We start from the raw sequence: 26,555 nt of genomic DNA, 5'->3' as shown, positions 1-26,555 counted from the left end.
ACTGGCCTTGAGGCGACTACTGCAGATCCATCTGCATCTTATTCTAATACCTCCCACTCCAGCTTTACAAGGTCCATCTGTGTTAGGGAACAAGTGCCGCGCCTGACTAGAGAATGCAATAAACAAGATTTCTGAAGGTGCTAAGACTTTACATGCAGGCCGGCAGGAGAAGCCTGCTGTTTTTCAAAGCCATAGCGAAAAGGATATCTTGAGGAGAGCTTGTAGTACAGTATAATGTTACCTCTGCTGTGGCTACGGTTGTGCAACGGTGACTGTGATTCTGTGACAGACTTGCTGAAATCCGATAACACACCTTTGATTCTCACGGCACCACTGAGGAGGAAACGACTTCTTAAACCCCCAAATCTTTTGCAGGATAACGCCTGCATCAATTTTTCAAAGGTCTGGTCACGCTTGAGTTTACCTGGGTGGAATTTAAAGTAGAGAGAAAATCTGTGCGTGCATGTGTGTGTGTCTCAAGGTAGAGGTATCATTCAGCTACCCATAAGAGCAGGGAGAAATTACAGACTGAAAGAGGAAGGAGAGAGCATAACAGACAGATCTGAAGAAGACTGATGCTCTCCATCTTGAGCTGAGACGCTACTGTCAAAGATCTTCACACATTACTGCACCAAAGCATCTTCCCAAGCAGACCAATCTCTGATTCACTACAAAGTGTACTCTCTTTTTACTCTCTTGGTTGGGATTTTACAGCAACGGATCGTGCAGACTTGCATGTTCTTGCAATCGTGATGCAATTTAGTCAAGTAGGACATGCTCCTGAACCAATATACTTGTTGGAGCTGGAACAGCCTAGAAATAATCTATCTCTAAAATCAGAGAGGAAGTGTTTGGTTAATAAAATTGTTGAAGCCCCAAATTCTAGTCCTAACCCAACCCATCCCAAACAAATGTCCTTTCAGCACTATTTTAAATCCACACTTTGATAACGTATTTCCATGTGGACTGTTGGGCAGTGCGGATGTGTGTGGTCTTATGGTGGCTGTTAAGAGAGTGAAATGAAACCTTTGTCAAATTTGACACCTTACATTCTCATGGTCGTCACAAGTTCACAAACGCAGGTACAATGAAATGCATAATTTGAGAGAGGGGCAAAAAATCAAGCTCTTAACCTAAAATTAATTCTCAGATCAGATCTGTTTGAAATTTTGTTCTGTTACCAACAACGAAAGTAGTAGAAAGTAGTCCAGTCCACCAGGCAGATTCTTGGGTTAGAGTTGGGCAAGGTTCTTACCAAACAACGATTGCCTTCTGGTTTTAATGATCGGGTAGGTATATGTTTGTTTGAGGACAAATGTTGATCCAGGAACATGTTTAGACTTGAATACAGGGGTTTACATCCGCACTAAAATAATGATGTTGACGGTCAACATAACCATCACTCTAAGCTTTCCTTCTCTTCGTCTTCTCTTCATAGAAGAGCTCTGAATCATCTGACCTAACTTTAGTAAGTCGGGCTCACCAGAATGCTAGTCAAGCCAGAGTGATGAGAGAAAACAAAATAAGTCTTTGGGAGGGTTAATGACTGCTTTTTATGGCCACTGTGCCGTCAAGGCAGTGAGTAAAAGCGTAAGTGCATTGGCTGGATTCCTGTGTAAATGTACCATGATGGGGCTGAAGGTAGACCGAGTTCTCCTGCTCAGACTGATAAAGGAGAAGAGGAGAACAGAGCTTGTTTGTGTGGGTGCAGGAGCGCTGTTTCCACAGCTGGCCTTAAGAGGAAGAGGGCAGGGACTGAAAAACAGAACAGCGTGCAAAAAAAATGGCACCAAGCACAAAACAGTAGACCCGAGCCAAACAGAGTGAGGTCATAGCTCTGCAAGCGTCATGTGAGCAGCAAAGGCTTGGGGAAAGCTTTCTGAAAAGAGCAGCAGGTTTGTTTGCACATGTGTTTGTTTTTATTGTGTCGATATTTGGGTCACTGAAATCTTTTTTGACATACCTACACAAACACTCCTCTCTGAGTCCTCTCTGTATTGTCCTATTTTGAATAAATTGCATTTTTATACGATTTACGTTATTCCCTATTTGCGTGAACGTATAATTTCTTGAGCGGTTGACGTTAACACCCAACAACCTTTATTTCAGCAGTGTAACACAGTCACTTCTACTAGCCACTTTGGCAGGTTGAACATATACAGTTTTAAATTGTAGTCTTTTAAAAAGGCATCTGAAATTACAAACTAAGTGCTATGTAGTGTCATCTGAAATATCAGAATAGATAAACGATACCAGCTGTTCTTTCTCTCTCTCTCGTCTCTCCGACTGCGAGTTACACTCAACCCCGCCTCTTCTCACTCACTCGATTCATTTGCTCCGGATGAATATTGTTGTTATTACAGGGCTTGAATTTCGTTGTGGGATTGCGTGTATTGTGCATAATTTCACTCATTCCCACAGATTTAGTGCTCACACCCAAAGTACACGCACATAAAGCCGCATCTCAGAACTAATTTGAGTTATTTTTCGCTGCTTACTGCACTTAAACAGTCAAATACACACAAAATAATGTCAAAATGCCAGTCTTGGGGAATATTCACGTAAACACACAGTCAGTTATATTTTAAGCAAAGGTAAACAGTTGAGAAAGAAAACGCACGTGTAACAGTATAATGGATCCGTGCATCAGGTCTTAAAGTGACAGCAGCCTAATAAACCTGCTGCCAAATTATGAGATAGTATTAAAAATATCTATAAGGCAGTTTTTCCCCATTGTATTGATGTCAAAATTGTGGCCAGTGAAATGCTGAGTGGCTTGTAACTTTGGCTGGTGAGCAAAAAGGTTAATGTCAAGCCCTGGTTGTGTGGTATTTTTGCTGAGACTTTCCTTACCTGGCAGTTTAAATGTGTTTTCATTGTATATGTAGCATTAGATCCGTGGCACTCTCTTCTGCTGTGACTGATGGAGTGCTAGGCCTCTTCCATCAGGCCAGCCAAGCGGAGAGACACGGGTGAAGTCATCTCTACATTACCGCCCCCTCAGGGGACCCAATTTCAGAGAGCGGCACGCTTCTCATATTCCGTCCCTTCCACTCGCACACATGCGGTATCGTCACCCCCAACGGTGTGAAACAAACCAACATTTATATCACTGAATGCACAGTATGAGACGCGCCCCAATTTTAACGCCTCCCATAACCCCCCCCTGGACTTACTGACACACAGACACACATTCTGTCTGCGATACCTTCGTTAAATTTTCACACATTTCCTCCTGTAATGTGTGGCAGGTGGAACAAACCATTTGCTTGAGCAGGGAGATCTTCTGTTGCATATCTAGGCTATTATGCACATGCATAATATATGTGTATATATATTTTAATACTCCTCTCAAAATAATGAAATGATATTATGCACAGGCGAGATTTTAGTTCTGCATCTCTAATATGCTTTCAGAAATCAAACTGCAGTTCTTTGAAAAGAAAGACCATTCTACTCCCCATGATGCTTTGCTCTCGTTTCTTCCCGCCTATCCTGCGGTTACGGGTGTCAGGGGTGATTAAACGCCATGGAAACAAGACCCTGCTGTCAATCATATTCCACGCTGAGCACACCCCCAATTGAAATTCACCATTATTATATCAGTATGTGGAGTGTATTGTACAAACAGACTTAAAACAAGAGAGAATTCACATCAGCTTTAGTTTTTCATCCCATCTCACTCGCTCGCTCGCTAGCTCAGGCAGGACCACCCACCCTCTCTCGTCTTGTATTACAGACACAATATTAGCGTGCGTGTGTGTGTGTGTGTGTGTGTGTGTGTGTGTGTGTGCACGTGGGTTTTTGTGTGTGCACGTGCTGCCATTTGTGCAACAGTCTTCCAAACTGTCGCCGACTCAATTATGTGGCGGCACAAACCAATAGCTTTAGGGTTGAAATTCTATTTTGAGGACAAGTGAAGCATATGCGCGCGCGCGCGTGTGTGTGTGTGTGTGTGTGTGTGTGTGTGGAGGCAACACCTGTCCCACTCATATAATATTATCAAACCGACATTCAAAGTCAACTAAGAGTATTACTATCTTCTGTTATTCATATGAAGCAATTTGCACACTCTCTCTCTCACTCTCTCTCTCTCTCTCTCACTCGCACACACACACACACACACACACACACACACTCTCTCTCTCTCTCTCTCTCTCTCTCTCTCTCTCTCTCTCTCTCTCTCTCTCTCTCACACACACTATCTCTCTCACACTCATGCACACACACACACTCACACTCTCTTTCACACTCGCACACACATAAACACTCTCTCTCACACACAGATACACACTCTCTCTCTCTCTCTCTCTCTCTCTCTCTCTCTCTTTCTCACACACACACACATACACACTTGCACAGAAATGTTGGGTTTTCATGCTTTGTGGGGACATCCCATAGACATAATGATTGTTCTACTTTATTTACAACTTTAGCAGGTGTTCATAACCTAATCATTGTTTTTTAAAGTGTTTTTTTATTTTTTATTTTTTAATCTTTATAATATTATAAATGTAAGTGAAAATATCCATAACCGGTTAATTGAAAGAAACTGAACTGACACGCTAAAATATGTAATAAAAAAAAAGTGTGTTAACAGTTTAAATGACCAAATCTGTGTGTTTGTCTCTCTGTGCAGATATGACTATGTGGAAGTGAGGGATGGGGTGGATGACAGCGGGCAGCTGGTCGGGAAGTATTGTGGGAAGATCGCTCCCTCTCCCTTGATCTCCTCTGGGAACCAGCTCTTCATCAAGTTTGTGTCTGACTACGAGACTCACGGCGCTGGCTTCTCCATCCGCTACGAGATCTTCAAAACGGGTGAGTGAGAACGTGATGAGAACTCACAGGCGAATAACCGGCTTCAACCGGGAATCATCCAATCAGATTTACCATATTACTTCAACATCTACTTAAGAAAACAACAACTGTTTAAGAAAGATACATAAAGGTAGGAATTTACAGGAGGAGAGTACGACAACCATATAAGGACAGACACAAGCGAAGGAGACCACTTTCTGTTTTCTCTTTGTCAGTCCCAGTGGGAGAGTTGCCTGAGGAGAAACGATCAGTTGATAACGCAGACTTGTAGACCTTCAGGGTCTCTCATTCTGCCATTGTCTGGCCCACTGAGACACACACACACACACACAATGATGGACCGTTGGGCTTATCTGGAGATGTCATGGCAATAAGCAGAAATTTCCTGTTGTTCAGATCTGTTTCCCGTGTTCAAGGGAGGGCTAGAGACTCAGAGAAAGCGAGAGAATGTGTGTGTGTGTGTAACCTCGGGACAGGTGCCGTACACATCATGGCCAAATACTGACCCTGGGTTACCCCGAGTGTGACCTCGGGATGAGATGGATGGGGGTTATTTTCATCTTTATTGTCCGTTAGTGTGTAGTCATTCCCACAGAAAAGATTGTTTTCAATTGTTATTCAAGGAGAGCAAATGGAGAATTATTTAGAAAAGTCAATAATATCACAAATGATGATCATTTAGATTTTCCAAGATAGACAAATCTGTTATGTTTTCCTTATATTTCTGCTTATCAATGCTGCATTTATTTGATCAAAACACAGTAAAACAGTAATTTTGTGATATATTATTACAATTTAAATGAACTGTTTTCAATTATAATATATTTAAAAAAATAAATGTAAAAAATCCTGTGATCAAAGCTGAATTTTCAGCATCATTACTCCAGGCTTCAGTGTCACATGATCCTTCAGAAATCATACTAATATGATGATTTGATGAAATATCTCTTATTATTATCATCAGTGTTGTAAATCAATGTTGAAAACAGTTGTGCTGCTTCCTATTTGTGTGGAAACCCTAATACATTTTTTTAGGATGTTATGATGTATAGAAAGGTCAAAAGAACAGCATTTCATTATATTTATTCATAGGTTTTGATCCATTGTGTTTATTTATTTTTGAATATATTAAAGAACTTTTCTCTTAAGGAATTTCAGGAGAAACTTTTGAGACAAAGTTGATATACTTCATAAAACTGAGATTCTCCTGAGCTATAAAAGAGCAAAACCTTTTCCTCTGGCTTGCCCCCACCACACACACACACACACACACACACACACACACACACCCCACACACACAGCACCCCCACACACTTTGGCTCATCAATAACATCAATACGTCTCCCACAGTATTCCATTATCTCAGTGCTGGTTTTCTTAAACTCGTCTTCTTGATGTGTCTGATTGGAAATAAGGTTCCTCTGGAGAGAGCAAAGACGTCTGAAACATATCGACTGTGTGCAGTCAAGGGTTCTCCGGCCCGTGCTGGGTGTGTTCCTGCAGAAAGCCCTGTTTATCAGCATGGGTGGGCCACGAGAGCCTGTGTGAACAACAAACACTGTGATGTTTGCAGTCCAGGACATGGGAATTTGTTGTGTCTATGCAAACTCTGCAAAGCACACAGCAACCTTATCAAGTGAAGACCGAGAGGGACAGCGAGCAAGCAAGGGAAAGAATGTGAAAAGCAATAGCGAGAGCGACGAACGGTGAATAAAGAAAGGGAAAGTGATTTAAAAGCCTTGTCAACAACATCTGATCTGTGTGTGTAATATGACATACAAGTAAACGCAATGATTACACACAGGTGTTGAAACAGGTGTGCAGGTATTGAAATGAGAGATTATTATAAGAATGCAACCATTTTAAATGAGATAATACTCATTTCAAGCTGCTGTCGCTGCATATGGATGTGGATTAGAGCAGGTTACACACACACACACACACACACACACACACAGTGTGTGGGCTGCATTGTTTAAACCAGAAGCACAACAGAATATCTAATTAAAGGTACGCAGTGTATTTTGTGTGTTTTATAGAGCTCTCGGATAGCTAAACTGATTTCTGAACAGGCATCTTCAACTTCAGCTGCTTCTACTGTATATGTTTTTAACTCAATTAGATGAGAGAATGTACGTTACAGGGATTTTACTCCACCCTGTCCGTGAGGAAACCCCTTAACCACGGTTAAAGCACTTTAACACGCATTTCATGGTGGCTTGTTGCTTTTATAAAATGTCAGGAACAGCAATATGATCAAATATGTCAGTATTGACTATATAAAAAAATGTTGGCAAGCAATATAGGTGATGGATGGATGGAAGTGGATGATGGAGATGGATGGGTGGATGGGGATAGATAGATAGATAGATAGATAGATAGATAGATAGATAGATAGATAGATAGATAGATAGATAGATAGATAGATAGATAGATAGATAGATAGATAGATAGATAGATAGATAGATAGATAGATAGATAGATAGATAATGAAAAACAGGGAGAACAAAAGCAAGAGAATGAGAGATATTTTAGATGAGAAAGGAGAGCTAAAGTGAGCACTATAAGAGAAGGAGAGAATAAACAGAGAACACACAAGGAGGGAAGAATCTATTCAGGGAAAAAAGTGTGAAGGTGACAAAGAAAGTGGGGGAGAAAAGATGAGGTGAAGAGAGGGCGAGAAAGGCTGAGAGACACACTCACACACACACACACACACACACACACACACACACACACACACACACACACTCACACACACACAGGAAAGATAAGAGATGAGAATCTCTCCACCGCTGCTATCTATGAATGCAATCAGGCCTCACCCAAGCACTAACACACACTCTCAGAGTTCCCTCACACCATCCTTAACAAGGGGCTTTTAGATGATTTTTTAGAAACTTGTGTATCCCATCCCATCCCATCCCATCCCATCCGTAAAAAAGAGGAGTCTGTAGTTATCATGTCACCCTGTCTTGTCTTGGCATCCCTAAAATGGCCTTTCTGAGGGTGGAAAGGGACATAGGTTTTTAGTTAACAGCTCTGCAATTTTCAGAGCCACATCATGTGTGAAGAGTGATCCGCAAGTGGAGTGGAAGGCGTGAGTGTGGGATAGAAGGATGGAGAAGTAAGTTACACTCGTACGATGGGAATATGGAAGTCTGATTCCATGGGGGGGGGGGAAACGAGATGGACCACTAATAGAAAAGGGAATGGGAGAAATCGTAACGCTCAAAATGGCGTCTGTATAGGAATGGCAATGTTAACACTATAATCTGATGGTCCACTTTAGACTTTCTACTCATAATTACTTTGTAACTACATGTCAACTAGCAGTGATTAGAGTATTAGTAGACCTTCTGATTAATATCTGATAACACTTTATTCTGATGCTCCTCAACAGACATTCTTCTGACTGTATGTAACTTTACAAGTATGTCAACTTATTCTACAAACCCTAACCTAACAGTCTAATACTCTAATGAGAGTTAGAAATGTTACCTATAGTTAGTTAAAATGTGTAAAAGTCTCTTCTTGCGTGCCCAACCCTTCATTGGGAAAACGTGCTTGTGGTGACATTTCTGTAAAATTATATTTACTGCATGTTTAAGGGAAAAACACTTTTGCTGAAGCAACTGTGCTCATTTCAGTCTTTTATCGTGACTCGTGTTTCACAGGACTCGTACACGAACGCTTCACATCACAAGAGTAATGTTGTGTATCAGGTGAGGTAACTTCCAACGCAACCGGGACTAAGTTTGTCTAACCTATTAGACCTATTTTCAGGCGCTGCGTCATATCATTACGCCTGCTGGACTCATGGTACGGCAGCAACTTTTCTTGATTATTACGCAGGAATGAGAGTATAGTTCCTAGCCATATCAGCCTAGAAAATCGCAACTTTACATTTTCCGTCGGTCTTACTACACGATGTAACTACAGAAGAGTCAAGTTTTAAATAGGAAAAATATCGAAACTCTTTGGTCATTTTTTTGAGAGAGATGCTAATGGTCCTGTCCGATTCAATGATCTATGCTAAGCTATGCTAAAAGTGGTACCGCCAGACACGGAGATCGGCTGAATGGATTCGAAAACGTTAAAACTCAACTGTTTAACTCTGGGGGAGTGGTAAAATGAGCCTATTTCCAAAAAAGGTGGAGTATCCCTTTAAAGTAAAGCGAAAGTCTGCGCTAACTCACATCTAGCTACAGTAGGCCATTCATCATGGAGATGTTATCTGAACGTCTTTACGATGGCACCTGTGTCAACACAGCAGGACAAGGATTGCGTGAGGAGGGAAGCTTGTTCATTGTGTCCAGTTTAGTTGTCTTTTACAAGTTTAGCTGCTTTTTAACAGGCCAGTGGCATAGGTCACATCTGGCACAGCAAGCCTGTCTTTCTACGAGCCCGTCTTCTAAATAACCCCCCCCCCCTACATTAGCACTCAGAGCTAATGAAATCCAAGGCAGAAACTGTCTTTCTGTGCGTTGCCCGGTCTGGATCTCGAGAGGACCCGTCAGCGGTGCCGGCTGGCTAAATGATGTGTCAGCAACTGTATGTGTGTTTGTGTGTTCTGGGTAAACCCACAGCTGTGTCTCCAGATTAATGTTTGTTGGAAAAATGTGGCTGAATTTTGCTTCTCAAACTCTCATCGTGCCCATTAACCTGTCTTAGTGTAGCCACGGGGGTAAACGGCAAGGAAAAGTATGTGTGTGTCCAGATTAATTACTCTCCCTGCGGATATATGGAATATAAACAACAGCGATTAGCTCACTAGACCCAGAACACCTTAAGACATTTCATTTCTGCTTCAGCGTTACACAAACTTTAGCGTATGCCGAGGGATCTAGTAACACTAATATCATAGCGTTAGCATAGCTGTGTTAGCTCAGGTTTTCCAAACTGTGTGCGGTGTAACTAAACAATGTTACCATAATGGATGAAAATCATTGTATTTTTGTATTATTTTTATACTGTACATCCGAATAAGTTGGCAACAAAAAAATTCAAATAATAATAATTTTATATACATACATATACATATATATATATATATACATATATATACATATACATATACATATATATACATATATATATATATATATATATATATATAAGTAATCAGTTACATCAAACAGTTCAAGTAAGCAAAATTTGTATTTTGTACTCATTCATTTTAATGGCTCTTAACTTGAAATATTTGAATAAACTCATTCACACATTTAAATTAAAATTATCATGTAATCTCAACTTAAATATTTTTAGTACAGGATACTTGGTTAGCTTTAGCTAATTCAGTAAATGCTAACTTGCTTCATTAAAATTGCACAAAAATAATTATATAACACTTGATTTAGCATTTACTCTCCCGTTCGAGTGTCTTGGCAAAGCATGCTGGGGGATAGAAATCCCAGCTTAGTTCCAGTTAAATTTAAATTTGTCTAAATTAAAATAAACAAGTTCTTAAAACTCAAAATAATTAAACAATTCAGATTACTCAAAACGTGTCAGTTTTGTGAACTCAAGAAAAAGAAAGTTCTAAATACTCGTAAAAGTGAATTTGATTGAACTAATTTGTTTATTTTAAGTTTACTCTACTCAAACCAATTAATTATTTTGAGCATTAGGGTTTACATTAGTAGTTGCCACTTTTTTTCATGTAATAATTATATATCATTTTCTTTTCAGTTTTAATTCAATTAACGGAACTATATTTTTAATAGTTTAGTTATCAATAACAACACTGATAAATATATAGTTTCCACTTTAGGGTCAAACAGATCAGCTTCAGTGATATAAAATAAAAAATGTAAAAGGCTAATTACTAAATTACAGAAATGTTTAGAAATGTTAGATATAGTCTACATCATTGGGGTCTCTGGGAACCAAACCGTGAAAACAGTTAATCTCAGCAGAACATGAGGATTAAATCTATGACACTTTGCTGGGTTTGTTTGCTCTAAAGGGAGACCTGAAAGTGATCTTTTTAACAAGCATCGCCTCTGGCCTGTAAAATAAACTGAGCAAATATTCCACAGAGGCCGGAGGCTTCGGCCACTTCACCACATTGAATAGATAAGCCCTGTGTATATACATTATGTGCGGAAAAGCAAAATAAATTATACAAAAGCTAGCCATTAATGTCAGGATTAGCACTTAGCTGCTATGAATCAACCCTGTGTTGTTTTTTTCAATACCACTTCACTAGTCTCTCATAAATTCTGGTGTTTAAGTGTAAATTTAGTTCAAAACGACTTGAAAGTATTTGTGGCTGTGAGAGGGAAAGAAACCAAGAGAGAAAGAGAGAGAGAGAAAGTTGGATGGCTCTCACAAAGCTTTATTTGTTTGGCTTGAGTTTACAGCCTCCCGTTTCTCATCTCAGCTTTCCGCAGTCTTTCTCTTGTAAAGTTTTTTTCCCCCCTACTATTTGCAAATAACTGCAGAAACAAACCAAAGGACATGTGAATGTGTGGAGCATTTGTGGTTTGTGACAATAGCAACACGTCTCTGAATCCTTATGAGACACGCATAATCACAAACGCGCACACACATACACACAAATCCTAGAACAGCAATCTGTAAACAGCAGTGGTGCGTTACAAAGCCAGTCACAGCGAACAGCAGCGAAGACACAGTTCCAGCCAGACGGATAAATGTACTAGTGGACCCACAATCCACTCTCTAGCATCCACATAGAGGACCGTGTTGACAGTTTAGCTAACTTTAACTAACTTACTCAGCCAGATTCTTTTAAATTGTTGCTCCACCTACACCTAAGAAACCTAAAGAAGAAAAATCATCCTATAAGACGACAGTTAGCCCTAACAGCTTTCTTTTTTGTGAATATTAGTGTCAGGAATATTCAGTTATTTGCTCGTTTAGTTTCGTTATCATGGACTTTTACTGTGCATCTCATTATATCCTGTTGTCTTTGTTCATGTTTCCCACCATCATTAGTTACTATGGCAATTCATCCAATCATCACACCTGTTAGTCTTTTAGTTTGTTATCAGTGTGTATTTAAGTTTTGATCATTTCATAAATAATCAGAAATGCGTGGAATCGTGCAAACGTAGAAACATTTGCTTTTATTACCTTGCTTTGAGTATGTTCAGGGTTGCTTTACTGAAAAAAATAATGTTATAATATGCATTTTATATAAATAGTTCTGAAGAGATGTGTTCTTATCTTGCAAAAGGAAAATGCAATTCCTTCTTGCCCGTGGAACAGCCACAGAACTTTTTCCTCTGTCAGAATATTATCTTAAGAATAGTCTACAGTATTCAGTGTTTCTATCAGCTACCTGTAGCACTGGAACTATCAGACAAATATGATGAAAGTTGAAAGCCTTCTACACACACACACACACACACACACACACACACACACACACACACACGTGTAATTGCTGGCACAACAGTTTTCAATGGATTAAAGTAGAGGCCTGTAGGGTTCCAAAGGCCACATTAAGCTTCATTTGTCTAGTTTAAGAAAGAAAATGTAATTTGAAATGTCTGGAATTCTTTGTAATGAAAGGACTAAAAGTGTGGAATTTATGTCCTGCTGTTTAAAAACCAACCAAGTAGTACACTAAATGTCAGCTCACTTTAGCTTCAAATTCCCGTGCTGGTCATTTTCTTTAGAGCACATGCAGGAAAAATGGAAAAGAAATAAAAAAGCACATAAAAAGAAGCAGTTAACGGTTCTGTGGTAGAATGTGGTCGTGAAGAGCTTTTGATTACATTAAATTATGCACCTTATTGTCACGATCGCAGTCAATAAGGGCCACAGAAAAAGATGAATTCAAAAATAAAAGTATTTCATTGAACAAACTTACCAACAATCAAGGCAACGAGGAACTTAAACACACACTGATAACGAACTAAAAGACGAACAGGTGTGATGATTGGATGAATTGCCATAGTAAAACTTGCCAGATGCAAACTAAAAGTCCATGATAACGAAGCTAAACAAGCAAATAACTGAATATCCCTGACACTAATATTCACAAAAAAGAAAGCTCTTCAACATCCAAAAATTATCATTTACACACCCTCATGTCAAAACCCATATGAATTTATAAAACAAATTAGGATATATTTAATAAAATGTGCATGATGCTCTTTCACACATAATACAAGTAAGAGGTGATTTTTTCTGTCCAAACAAGATTTTCAGTGAAATTTTGATCTGGCTTCAGAAGAGTGAATTACTTTTATGATGCCGTCCTGGAAGATCCCATTCAGTTTTTATGCAAGCAAGCAGCTTGAAAATTCTTCAAAACGTATCCTTTTGTGTCCCATTTAAGAAAGCAAGTAATATGGGTTTGGAAGCACATGAGGATTTTCAGCCACAGTGACTTCATTATGTGTCATCTCTGTTCTGGTTCAGGATCTTTAAACTTTTGCACCCGCAGTAATAATCACGAGATTCCACACTACATTAGGTACAGTGCTAACGTAATGTTGACATTTCAGAGTTGATGATCCAGAGGTGATCCGATATGCATCACTCTGTAACAAGAGTGTATTTACTCTTAGAGCTCTGAGCCTATTCATCACACAACAGCTTTAGTCGAACGGCCGTCATGTAAGTGCAAAGTAGTGATGTATGTGTGAACTTCAACAACACACTGCATCAGCAAAGCTAGTCCACAAGGAGTTCAGAGTGAATGTTTTGACTTGTCGATATTAAGGGTGGTTATATAAAGCACGATGGACATATTTAGCTATTTCTTACTTGTATTGTTGTAAGCACCAACCATTCTGCCTATGAAACATTTAATAAGTGCAGTCTCATATGTGCATGTACTTTCATTTTGGTCTCGTTTCGTCTTCATCATTAGCCCACACACCCAAGCAAAGAGCATATCCCGAGCAGGGTGGGCCTCCACCACGGCCCATAAACCATGCAATCATCGAGCAAAACAACACAGACCACCGTGTTCCTCCTCCGATGTTTGTTTTTTCCCTCCTACTCCATCTGCCTCTGTGAACAAACAAAAAAATCCTAACTCTTTCCTTCCTCTACCTCAGGTCCAGAATGCTCCAGGAACTTCACCTCCAGCAGTGGAGTCATCAAGTCGCCCGGCTTTCCAGAGAAGTACCCCAACAACCTGGACTGCACATTCATGATCTTTGCTCCTAAGATGTCGGAGATCGTTCTGGAGTTCGAGAGCTTCGAACTGGAGCCGGACACACAGCCTCCCACTGGAGTGTCCTGCCGCTACGACCGCCTGGAGATTTGGGACGGTTTCTTTGGAGGTGAGTCGTTGGAAAGATCCGTTGCTCCAAACAAGACAATCAGAATGTTTGAAACAAAAGATCATTTAGTTGGATGATGTTTGCCCATTTATTCGCAAAAGACCGGAAACAATATACTCAGATAAATCAATATAGAAACATCTGATATAGACATCAAATAACAAGAATGCTATATAAATAGATTTTACATTTTCTGAAGAAAATGTGAGTGGCCTATGTAAAATGCATCAACAGAATGTTAGGGAATGCTAGGTGTGTGCTAGGGTATCGGCTCGACTGTCAAGAAATTGTACCTTTAGGGGTACACTGCAGCAGTGCTCTTGAAGGAACAACTTTGTACCTGATTTACCTCTAAAAGGTGTATGTAATATGCACCCTTAAGGTACTACTATGGGCACTAACCTTTTATGGGTAAATCAGGTACAAAGTTGTCCCTTTAAGGGTACTGCCCCAGCGACATAGCTACACATCTGGGCCGACTCTATGTTGCTGTCTGGATGTTGTACCCCTAAACGCAAAATTTCTGATATTTCACCAGTTTTATCTGCCAGGTGAAAATCTGATTATGTAGAAAGTAATAGCAGACCTTTCCTCAACAAGCCACATGATTTGAGATATCATACATCTTCAAACAGTTGAAGTTCAATACACTCTCAGAAAATAAAGTACATAATTGTACCTTTAGGGGTACTATGGCTTGTCACTGGGGCTGTACCCTCAAGGGTGCAATATTGTACCTTAACCTTTAAAAGAAACGGTACATACTGTATATGTACCTTTTAATGCTTTTTGACCCTCAAAAAGGTACATATATGTAGCTTGAGGTCCAATAATAAGCCCTATGGGGTACGTTAGTGTAGATTGTACTTTGGGGACAGAAATGGACTCCTACTCTACCCCTATTTCTGACAGTGTACTTACCCAGACAACAACAGGTTGTTGATGGAAGGGTCTCTTCTTTGGCCTTTAGCAGAGAAGTCAGATTCATGGATCTCTAGGTGAGATGCCTGACTCCAATGGATTTGTTCACAAGCTAAACAAAACTCTCATTAGCATGGCCAATTTTCTATAAGATATTTGGTTCTGCACACAAACTCTTACATTCACAGTTTTCTGTATTAGAGTGTCCGAGAACATGTCGGCAGGATCTCTTTATCCCGTTAATAGCTGTTCTCTTTTTCCGTGTCTCTGGACATTAGACTGTAGTTCGTCTCGGGCAGTTCGGGGTGAGGGACTCTGGAATGTAGACTGTTGTCATAACACCGAAAATATTTTGTTCTTCAAGATAATTACAGTTTGTATTTGCGTTTATTTGAACTGCAAAAACAACCCAGCAGCCCAACAGGAAGATTCCAGCTCAAAGTGGGAAGGAAGTCTGTGAGGACCAGAGGTCTTATTCGGTTTCCGCTTCATTATCGACTTGACGGAAGAGAGAAGCCGTGAACAAATGGCACCTTTGATCCGAGGCCGAGCATTTTGAGCTTTCTCATGAGTTATAATAAAAAATAAAAAAAATTGTTTCAGCATCTCTTCTAAACATAGGTTGTGAACCTATAGATCAACAATTATGATAAAAGGAAGTCTGTTTAACTAAGTGTTTTTGAAAGGTTACACTAAATCTTTAGTGCTTTTTGTGAGAGCAAATTCAATATAGGCCTGAGGGAAGTGTAGAACCTGGGATAAAGGTTGCAAGCTTTATTTTATACTCAGCAGCCTCTGTTGGAAAATCTACAATAAAAAGGTGAAAGAGAAAGAGCCAAGAGGGAGGTTGAAGACAATACTTTAAAGGGGAGTCCCTGGTGCCTTAGGGCCTCAGTGTAACTCCTCTCTACGGTTCAGACACAAGCTGCATTACCTGTGGAGCCACACCAATCAATAAGTGCATTAGTGTGGAAAGACTGCAAGGCATGAGACAGAAGCTTCAATGACTTCCACCCCTCCATCACCCACCGGCCGCCCACTTTGAGGCAGTCTGGGCCTGGCAGAGGGTGTATGAAACCCCCTCCTCCTCCAAGAGCAGACATGCTGGATGGATTCATGGAGAGGCTCTTTAAAATTTCATAGCTCTGTTGAGTCATGCAGATAATCCGGATGCTTCACCACACCCAACACACACACACACAAAGCGCGCACACATTTATACACACTTGGATGCACCTGTTTCTCCATTCTATGAATTCTTATGAAGATTAAGATTAATGTAAAACCGTAGATCTGTTTTATGTAATCACACACTCAAAGCTGGAAGTTCTGTTTAATCTCTGTAATGGACATCTTCTTAGAGCCAATCACTATGTTTCTCTTTAAAGAAACAGCTAACCTTGAAAATGGAACTTGAGAATGGTTTTCGATATATTTTTTATTACTCCTCCTGTGTCATACACTGTAAAAAGTGATCTGTTGACTTATCTTAAAAAAGTGAGGAAACCCGTTGCCTTAAAATTAAGTAATAAGGTTTGAATTTGGCAATTCCACATAACTTAATTTTTTCACATTTGAATGAAGTTTATTTACTTAATAATTTTAAGTTTGCGGGTTTCCTCACTTTTTTTAAGTTAAGCCAACTGATCACTTTTTACAGTGCACCTCTTTTTAGTAGTAATTTTTAAGCCTCGGTTAACATAATCCTGGATCTTTCATATTTTACACATATTTTGCATGGATCAGTGATTAATCCTTTTATTCAGGATTAGAGATTGTACACTGTATAATTTTAAACACTGTGTTTATTGTGCTATTTACAATTTTACAAAGTTATTATTTTTGATTAGACAGTAATTTCTGTGTGGTTTAAGTTTCTGTGACTGTGCAAAGCTCATGAATAATTAATGAGGCAAGCAATGGGACCATTTATGATTGGTTGTCTGTTGTCAAACAACTTACCGTTACATTCTAGCAAGTTTGAAATGTTGCTTAACCCAGAGTTTAAAAGTGGCCTTAACCTGGAGAGCCTACTGTTCCTTCTTATTTTTCAGCACTTTTCTCAGCTGAATGTACTGCATACCTCTCCATTTACAGACTTAGTTGTGTTCAATTCTTTTTTCAAATTTTTTTTTCATGTCCCCTCCAACTCCTACACGTTTTTTTTCTTTTTTTCTTTTAAAGTGGCTTCTGGGAAGTCACATCAGAGTGGCCCTGGAACGAACAATACGTGCAGGAATTTATGATCGCCACTGAAAACAGAAACCCAAGGTCATAGACACTTACAAAACAGACAATGCCCTTTTCATTTCCATCAACAACAAAAATTGTAGGGAGAATGTTTTGTTCAATTAACACCGTTATACAAGATCAACCAATGTCACTTGTCCTTGACGTTGACACACTACAGTATCAGCTGGGATGGAATGGCATGAATAGTGGATTATTGAATGCATCTAATCAAGCTCTCTCATTTCTGTGTCTCTTTTTCACAGTTGGGCCATACATTGGAAGATTCTGTGGACAGAATACTCCAGGACGGATCATATCCTACACTGGAATCTTGGCTTTGATAATCACCACAGATAGTGCCATAGCAAAAGAGGGATTCTCCGCTAATTACACTGTGCTGGAAAGGACAGTCCCTGACGGTAAGTCAAAAGTGCACAAAGTACTTAATGAAATTAATATACATTTTTTTACACTCATGAGATGAAGACTCCAGTCATTTAGGTTAAAGGATATTTGAACAACGTGAGAACTTTATTTTGAGAATGTTTGTTCCTAACGTCTTTAAATAACGTTAGCCATAGTTCATCTTCTGTTGGGTAGGGTAGAAACCCATATTCAGTGTACGCACATACAACATGATGTAACACGGGAAGCTATTAAATCAGCATGTCCCTCTCAGCTGTGGGCCTCTTTCATTAAGTGATTGTGTTAAGAGTCATGACCCATCTGCCCTGCTTTTTGGAAGTTGGATTACTCTCTTTTTCCCCCAAACCAGCTCACCCAGAGGGTTCACCTCTTCACCCCAATTTGAGAAATGCTCCGACTAAGCATTTAATTTCAGAACACACCATCAACCCTCACCTGCAATCATGCTATGCATTTAAATCTATCCCTAGACACTTTTCTTTCTTTCTCCTTCTCTATCTGTGTTTTTGTCACCTTCTCTTGAGAATATACCTTTTCAGCATTAGAGCTTGTGAATCAACAGCTGTTTTTTATACATATAATATCTATTATAAAGTACATATTGCCATTAATGCTGTGAACTGATGTACAGTACCATGTTATATTTCAGCTTGCTATACAACCGTCCCGGCTCATGATCAAGAACACATTTGGTGTGTTCTCAGCAGAGGCTTTGCTGAACAGTCGCAGTCTATCAATTATTTATTGGCCTCATAAATTTACATTCTGTGGCAGCTTCTCTCGCAGTTCGACATGTTTACCAGTATACATTGTGCTTTGCAGGAAGGAAAGAGATCGCCATTGGCAATAAGTCTTTATGCGAAGGATTTTGTCAGAGAACCGTCATAGATTTATGGTCTCTGCCGAGTGGGACCAAACAGTGACGGATGCCAGATGTAATCAGACGATCGATCTGGTTGTTTTCAGTCATTGTTCTAAAGAATAAAAGGGTGGATAGAGGATAGATGGCTTGAAGAGATAGAGAGATAAAACAGAGCACTAGAGAATGAGTAATCATGTGAAGATTAAGTTGAGCTGTAGTTTCAAGGGTAAAAGAGAGAAATTCATGAGAAGCACATAAAAGACTCAACACTCCCTTTTGATTTTAATAGAGTTTGGCATTAACTCATGTTGCTACGCTAACAATGTTATTCTCTAATACTATAGTACACCTTTATAAATTGACAATAGTAGTTGTTATAATAAGTTAAAGTCCCCTGTGGTGTAACCTTGTAGCCAATCAGATCAATGTGTGATCGTCAACGAGTGGATCTCTGAGCTGAGTGAGTGAGTGGAGGCGGGGCTAATTTGCATATTCATAGAACCCTGTATACTAAATAAGTCAAGGGTATAGAGTTACATTCAAGCTATTTTAAGGCATTAAGAATTTTTTTCAAGGAAAAAACTTTAAAATATGTCATTTTGATGATGAAAGATTAGTTTTAAGGGATGAAATTATTGACTACAGGGGGACTTTAATATTTTAACAGAATCTATTACTATGGTATATTTTTCTATGGATACAATTGCCTGTTATTTAATGATACTTTTCTATATTTAATTAAATTGCACATATAGTTATATTTATTTACAGTATATTAACATTTCTCTCGACCCCAGCCGCCACCTTGGATGGGTTTTTTCACTGAGCTTGCCAAACTGCTCTGTTGAGTTTGCTAATTTACAAAGAATAAATGTGATGCTTACTATTTTTAATAGGCATAGTAGCATTAATCCGATGCCTTCAAGTGCTGTCTGGGCAGGCGACTCACTACAGTATGTTTTCAGAACAGGGCTAATTGCTCAGTGTGAGTGAACAAATAAAACTACTGGCCAGTTAACACACATGCTTTCTCCATCTGCTACATGTGTTTAGGCCTGCATGTTTGGCCTGTGCTGTTTGAGTATGTGTGTATCTGACCTTCTTGCACCTTTCACTGTTATATTAGGGAACATGAGCTCACCCTGTGTCAATGTATTTCCTTAAAATATGTGTTTGTTTGGTGTCTGTGACCTCCCACCTCAGCTTCAACATTTCCCCATTCTCCGGTGTCTGACAGTCCTAAATTCTGTGCCAAAGTGTCTGGATAAAGACTCTCGGGGGTTAAAGCGTGAACTTTGCTTGTCTCAGACACACGGCCAGCATGCCCCATAACATCACAAAACAATCAGTAATGCCCTTATCCTGGGTGGCATGGCATGTGGAGTGATATACAGCCTGCTCTCCTGGCATCTGAAAACACAGACATTCTAGGGCCGTCTCTGATGCTGACGCTGGGGAAATGGCCTTCCCATGTGCCATTTAACTGTGCACCTTCCAAAGGTTTTTCTTTTATGAACCTCATGACCAACATTACTTGTTGCTGGACTTAAGAGCTTAAACTGAATGTTTTATGAATAAAGCTTTGCATCTTAATGTGGTACACTTCCCACTGTGCTTCCATTAAATTGTGCTTTTCCTGTGAGAAGTGTTTTATTCCGGTCCTAAGAGATGGAAACTTGTGGTACTTTGCTGTTGAGTGGCCCATTCCCAAGAGGAAGGCCTTAGTTTGGGTCAGGATCTGATGTATTCTTTATTTAGATCATGAAATGACATTTTAACAACTCCCCCCATCCCCTCTTTCTCCCTGTGATTTCTTCAGACTTTGACTGTACCGAGCCTTTGGGTTTGGAAACTGGGGAAATCCATTCTGACCAAATCATGGCCTCATCCCAGTACAACCCCAGCTGGTCTCCAGAACGTTCTAGACTCAACAACCCAGAGAATGGTTGGACCCCTGCAGAGGACTCCAACAAAGAATGGATTCAGGTACTGCACGATTCACATGCATATACTGTAGATAGCAGTCTATTATGAATGATTAATGGAGGAGGGATTTGTCCTTGGCAGAGAATAGACTCTGCTGTGATATTTTTTTGAAGAAGCTCTGAAACTCCCCCACACTTTTATGATTTTTGTGTCTAGCTGAATTCAACTTCAGCTCTAACAGGCGGCCTTGCAGATGCTTTTGCCACTGGCTTGCTTTTCTCTATTGAAGACCAGCAGCAACATCTGTTGAATGTTGCCCTTTGGTCGACAGCCATGGAATGTTAAAACCCAAATGTACTGGTTCGCTCCAACCCCAGTGAGTCTTCCCGGCCAACAGATGCATGAAACCTCAACAAAATCTGTCTATGAGATGTATCTAACATGATCTTAATGTCCGAGAGACAATGAGAAACCTGAAGCCTGTTCTAAGGAATGTAGCCACACACAATTACAGTTACATGTTCTAGGACAACAGATTATTTGTGCATGTCTATTTCGGTTGCATGAATCTGTGAAAAACTCTTGGCAGCAGTTATTGTGTTGATTGCAGGCCTTTTCTTGCACTTAGGGGCTTTTCTGTGACCCAAACCCCGAGGGTACCCTGAAAACCCAGACTTGTTTTATAATCTTTGGAAAGCTTGGGCCAAAGAGACTCCTCAGGAGGCTAATAACAGACGTGACCCGCGGCCAAATATTTGCTAGGGGAGGTCTGTTAAGCAGATTTTCCTTATTGCAATCAAAATATTGTCTCTGAAAACTCGTGTTCTAAACCAGAGACTAATTGAATTAGGGGAAGGTACAGAGAAGAGGAACTGTGATGTTTAATTCTTCATTTCAGTGTGGAAGCAAGACGTATGCATTTCCCAAAGAAACTGGAGACAAGTTCTCTCCTTGCGGCTGCAAATTCTGCCCCACATTTTTAGGGAGAATTTCCATAGCTTTGTAGAGCAGAGCCCTGAGGATACAATGCTGAGACTGATCAATATGAGGATTGTGCCGTTTTATCTGTTGATTTCTCTAGTGTTCTTGATCATCATGATATTTCAAAGTTCTTCTTTGTTTAGATGGGCTCATTATGCTTATGGATTACCAGTCTCTGTCAATAAGGTATTGATTCGGGACTCTTGTACAGAGCACAATGAACTACTCTAAGACTCTACCAGGATGTTCTCTGAGAAGCAGTCGATAATTAGCCTCTACTCTTTTTACAGACCATCACTTCAACTGAAGGATTCTCATGTTCGTCAGATGACAGTATATTTGTCAATGTTTGGCATGTGGTTTTGACATGCTGTTGAGAACATCCTGGTTGAGTCTTAGTGTAGTTCAGTTGTGCTCAGTATAAGAGTCTTCAAAAGTTAAACATTCTGCATTTGTGACTCAAATGAGTCTCAAAGATCACATTTAGAAAATGTATATTCTAGCACCTAAACCAATCGGTTCCACATCATTTCACAGTTGCCACTTCATATTTTATTCAGGATAATTAAGTAGACTTTGCAAATGTTCGCCCTCTTGGCTTGCTGAACTTGTTTAGTCATTTCAGATATTAATGAAACTCTAAATGACTCGCCTCCCACAGTGCAGTATCGAGCTGAAGAGAGCACAATTTCGCAGTCGCTTGGAATTCTCTAAAGGGTATTGATTAGAGGAAGGGTACTCTTTTTGGTAGGAGAAATTTCAGCAAATCAAACGTATTCTGTTTCAGCCCTCATGTGCCGTGCCCCTGCAAATCCCTTTCCGCCAATCAGATGTCAAAGTTGAACCCCGCACATCTGTTTCCAAGGGAACAAAGGCGGAACCCTGCCGAGGATGAATGATTTATAATTTGGAGACGTCCTGCGCTCATTCTCTCTCTCTCGTGCCCAGCACTTGTGGAGGAGTTTAATTATAACAAGCGTTATTAAAAGAGTGGAATTCTTCATTTCGCTTCCATTAAGCAACACAATCTAATAGCGCAGTCCAACAACTCGCGCACTCCTGTGTCCTCCAACGCATATTATCAGTTCATTATTTATTACATTTACACTCTCAAATGTAATTTACAGCAGACACTTATATTATTCATAGAAGCCATGTTCTTCCTTGTTAAAAATCCCCAATTCTAGCAGGTTTTTCTCCACACAGAAGGTGTCAAAAAGACAGCGCTTGTCATGCATCTTAATGCGGTTTCAAATTAGATTCAGGGTCTAATGCTCCCAGCTTGCCACTGCTGATAATTAGTCAAGGGTCAGGAGATCTTCAGCTAAGCCAGTAAGCTACACAGGCCACTATTCTCTATGTCCATTTACAAGAGTTTGTGCCATCTTGCTGACAAACAAATGTCCGTTATGGTCTATATCAGATATGTGATGGATGAAAAAGGGGCAGAGTCTTGCAGAACATGGGATTCTGGCTCTGAAGACTTCTAGTGTGCTATGTTTATGGAGACAGCCTGGTTTCAATCGGAAGACTGTGTTAAAGCGTGACATACCTACATCTGTACAACACATTTTGACTCTCACTGGTAAAGACTTCCGATTTATAGAATACCGTAACCTAAAACAAAAGACACTGTTAAGGGTCTTATGGATGGCAGATTTTCAATCCCATGGAGAGCCTGGCACAACAACAAAAACAGATCCTGTTTGGTAGACAGACTGAGATATTTTAACATCAATGCACTGCATACTGCATGTGATGCAATAAATGCACGCTCATCCACTCCAGAAGCATCAAAGCACTTCTATGAATTATGCATTTTGATCTGGGAAAAAGTCAACTGTCAATAGTTGAAAGCTCCTGTCCACCTACTAATGGTTGAATAGAAGTTGTTCGTTATAAATCATGTTCTGTTTCATTAATCTCAGCCTCGCATTCATTCTCATCCACAGGTCTACCGAAACGCGTCAGCTGTTGCATTTATGCAATGGTGCTTTGAATACACAGTGGTTCATTTATGAAGCTGCTGCATACGCCTGTCCTGCTGTTCAGCTAAATGGTTTGATCAGGGCTTGATTCACAGGGATGCGAAGGCTTTTCTCCTTAGCTTCACTGGAGAGGATGTTTACCTTCATCTTGTTCATTAAAGCATCTCTGACAAGAGGGCAGAGCGTTCAAAACAACAAGGCGATGTTTTCAAGTCTGGAACTGTAGAATGCCAACCAGGTTTTGTGTCAGCTAGTTCAACAGGAAGCCGTCAGCTTGATTGATGGAGGTGAGGAGGGAATGTGCCAGGTCCGTAGATGGAAACAATGATTGAGACACCACCCCAACCTCTTACTCTTATCTGCTGTGCCAATGCCTTGAGTCGCCGACCCATTTTGCTACAAAAACAGGTCGGAATTCCCATCAAACAGGCGCTAATTACAGACTTCCTCTGAGAAAAACATTCCTCACGGGCTCTTGAGCGTACGATTATCTAGGCAGGTTGAATGCAACGAGGGAAATAGCAAAAAATAGGGAGATTTGGGGGTGAAATGTCACTCCAGAAACAACGCATTTACCTTCGCATGTCATCTACATATGTTTTCTATTAGCGATCATGCAGACGTAGCTATGTCCGCTCTCCATTGTTTTGCTTAGATTTTTTCTCTCTTCAATTAAAGGATTAGCTGCTGCTATTTTGAGACGGGTGCTGTTCTCCTGCCAGCTGATGAGTAATTAGACAGTAGGACTGTAATTAACATGAGAGTCTCTACTGACAAAGCCTGCGGAGCTGGTGTCAAGCTAGGCCACCCTGCTAGCATCACACCTGCGCTAGGTACATTCTTATGATTTTAAACCATCTTCAGTGCCTGCATGTAATTAGCTTGAAGCGTTTAAAATATCATCGTTGATATAATTTTCTAGCAATTAAATGAATCCAGGTGTATGCTGGATAGGCTACATAAGCTCTTATGCTGGTGACTCAGAAAAGAGACTCAGAAAAAAAGCAACATTGCATTCATAATAAATTAATGTCAGAGGAAGTTCATTTCTAAGACAGGGAGGATATTCTATTGTCATCAGTGAGGTTATTGTTGTCTTATTGTTTTGGGCTAGTAATAACAATAATACATGACCGTGAACTTTATGATAACAGACCTCTAGACTGGTTGACCATTCTCTCCAAAAATCAGCCATACAATGCAGCAGATTGAACCTATTTTACTTGCATAATGTAACATATTGCAAGGATATTTTGCAAGGAAAAAAAGTGGTCCAGATTTGGTTTTGTAATCGATTGGATTGTGCAAATGTACCATTATATCAGGTGTTTGAAGGAAAGAAGCTCTTTTGGGTTAAGGTTTTTTTACTCTACTAATATACTATCCTCCCTATTACACTGGTTTGGGTCATAATTCTTTGGAAGAGAAGTAGATAATCACCACTCAGGCTCATGCATAATTGTAAAAATAAAAAAAAACCTTTAGAAGTTCTAAAAATAACGCTGGCTAATTCTGCCAGGTAAATTGGGTGATGAATGCGAGGTCTTTGAGGAGCCTATAGATCTCTCAGCTGGCAGTAATACAATTTTCATGAAAATGTGAATTAATTATACCTGTGGTTAATGGAATTTTAGAGGAGCTTTCGGAGCAACCAGGTGTCGTGGGATGGGATGGTGGGAGGAAAGCCATGGTTTGATGGATGAAGTGGAACTTTGCCCTGCGAAACCTGCCGTCCCACATTTGTATTTGCTTTGACTGGGCCATCGTGCATCTGTCTACTCAACGTCTTAGTTCCTCCTGGCTAACCCGCTCCAGATGGTGCTTGAGCCTTAGATACACAAGAGCAGTTGTGCTTTTAATGACTGACCAATTTGTGGATTTTTGTTGTGCCCTAATATGCAAGAGAAGGGTGAAAGAGACAAGAAAATAACCTGAAATGGAGAAAAATATTTTTACACAACGCTTTATTTTTTACGGACCAGAATATGCAACTCCCTACAAGCACACTAAACAAAAGAAACACCATTATGAGCTCATGCTAGGATGAGCACAAATGTCACAGCTTTAGGAAGCCAGCAGACATGTTTGACGCTTGTTTAATTCAACGCAATTAGCATGAGAAGCTTCAGTGAGCGTGAACTAGGTTTAGACAGATTCGATTTCTGCCGCTTCCTTCCATGCGGGCCGAGGGCAAGGCAAGAACTGTCCCTTCAAACACACACACACACACACACACACACACACACGGGCTCTGATGTAATAAAACACACACTCTTTGTAAATTTAATTAGCTGTGAAAAATCTAAGCTGAGGTCCATACTTGACAGATGGACTCTGGGCAAAATGAACCGGTTTTAACATGCCAGGAATTTTTAACTTTCCCATGGCTGAATTATAAGAAGTAGTTACACTTGAATTATTGCCAGCAAGATATATTATAATGATATGTTGTATTTTTCAATTTCACATTTCAGATTATTGGACTTGATATCATGAGAACGGCATTATTTGATTTGTCTATTGGGTGGGATCTCTTCAGACAGACTCTCTTACACAACATCCAAACAGAAAGAGTCGAGACTGAGAAGAATATAACATGATTTGCAGAGTTAGCTGGCTTGAGCACACATTTTCCTCCGGAGACGTTTGATTTCACTTTCTCACAGACTGACCATTATAAAACTGCATATTCACACTAGTGACTAATACAACTACTCGGTTGGCCAGGTGTGGTTTCAACTATTATAATATTTTCTTACCAAAAATGTTTTTGATTCTGTGGTCATGATATTTCAGACGAAATGCCCACAGTCGAGTCCGACTTGTTTCCTTATAAGGAGGCATAATTCACTTTGAGAACGGGTTGTTTTCTGGAAGCCAGAAAGTTGAGTTTCTCTGCCAGGGAATTCCCATGAGGAACTGGGGTTTTCCCTCAATCTCCTGTTTGTTATTGCTTTTAAAGGTGAAGTGTGAATTTTTTTTAATTTTTTTTTTTGTGTTTAAATATTTTCTCCTTTTCTCCTATCCTAATAAGCAGAGGCAACTATAAGTAAACTATTTGTAGGTTGATTTCCCAGGAAAATATACACTATGTTATTCTGGTTGTGTTTTTAAAACATTGCTCTGTTTAT

The 26,555-nt window shown here is 39.9% G+C and overlaps 1 protein-coding gene across 4 annotated transcripts in view; it reads left to right on the top strand.

Annotated features, from left to right (window-relative positions):
- Nucleotides 1-26,555, top strand: part of nrp1a (neuropilin 1a) — a 68,400-nt gene that overhangs the window by 14,574 nt on the left and 27,271 nt on the right. For all 4 annotated transcript variants that reach the window (XM_082183804.1, XM_082183803.1, XM_082183802.1 and 1 more), the window contains exons 3-6: nucleotides 4,640-4,821; nucleotides 13,861-14,088; nucleotides 17,505-17,660; nucleotides 20,349-20,515. In XM_082183804.1, the coding sequence (XP_082039930.1) occupies nucleotides 4,640-4,821; nucleotides 13,861-14,088; nucleotides 17,505-17,660; nucleotides 20,349-20,515 (733 nt within the window). The remainder of the gene's footprint in view (nucleotides 1-4,639; nucleotides 4,822-13,860; nucleotides 14,089-17,504; nucleotides 17,661-20,348; nucleotides 20,516-26,555) is intronic.

Source organism: Leuciscus leuciscus, assembly GCF_965113295.1.
Source record: "Leuciscus leuciscus genome assembly, chromosome: 11".
Classification (NCBI taxonomy): domain Eukaryota; kingdom Metazoa; phylum Chordata; class Actinopteri; order Cypriniformes; family Leuciscidae; genus Leuciscus; species Leuciscus leuciscus.
Note: the sequence above shows the minus strand (reverse complement) of the source record. Positions and strands in the feature narration are given on the sequence as shown.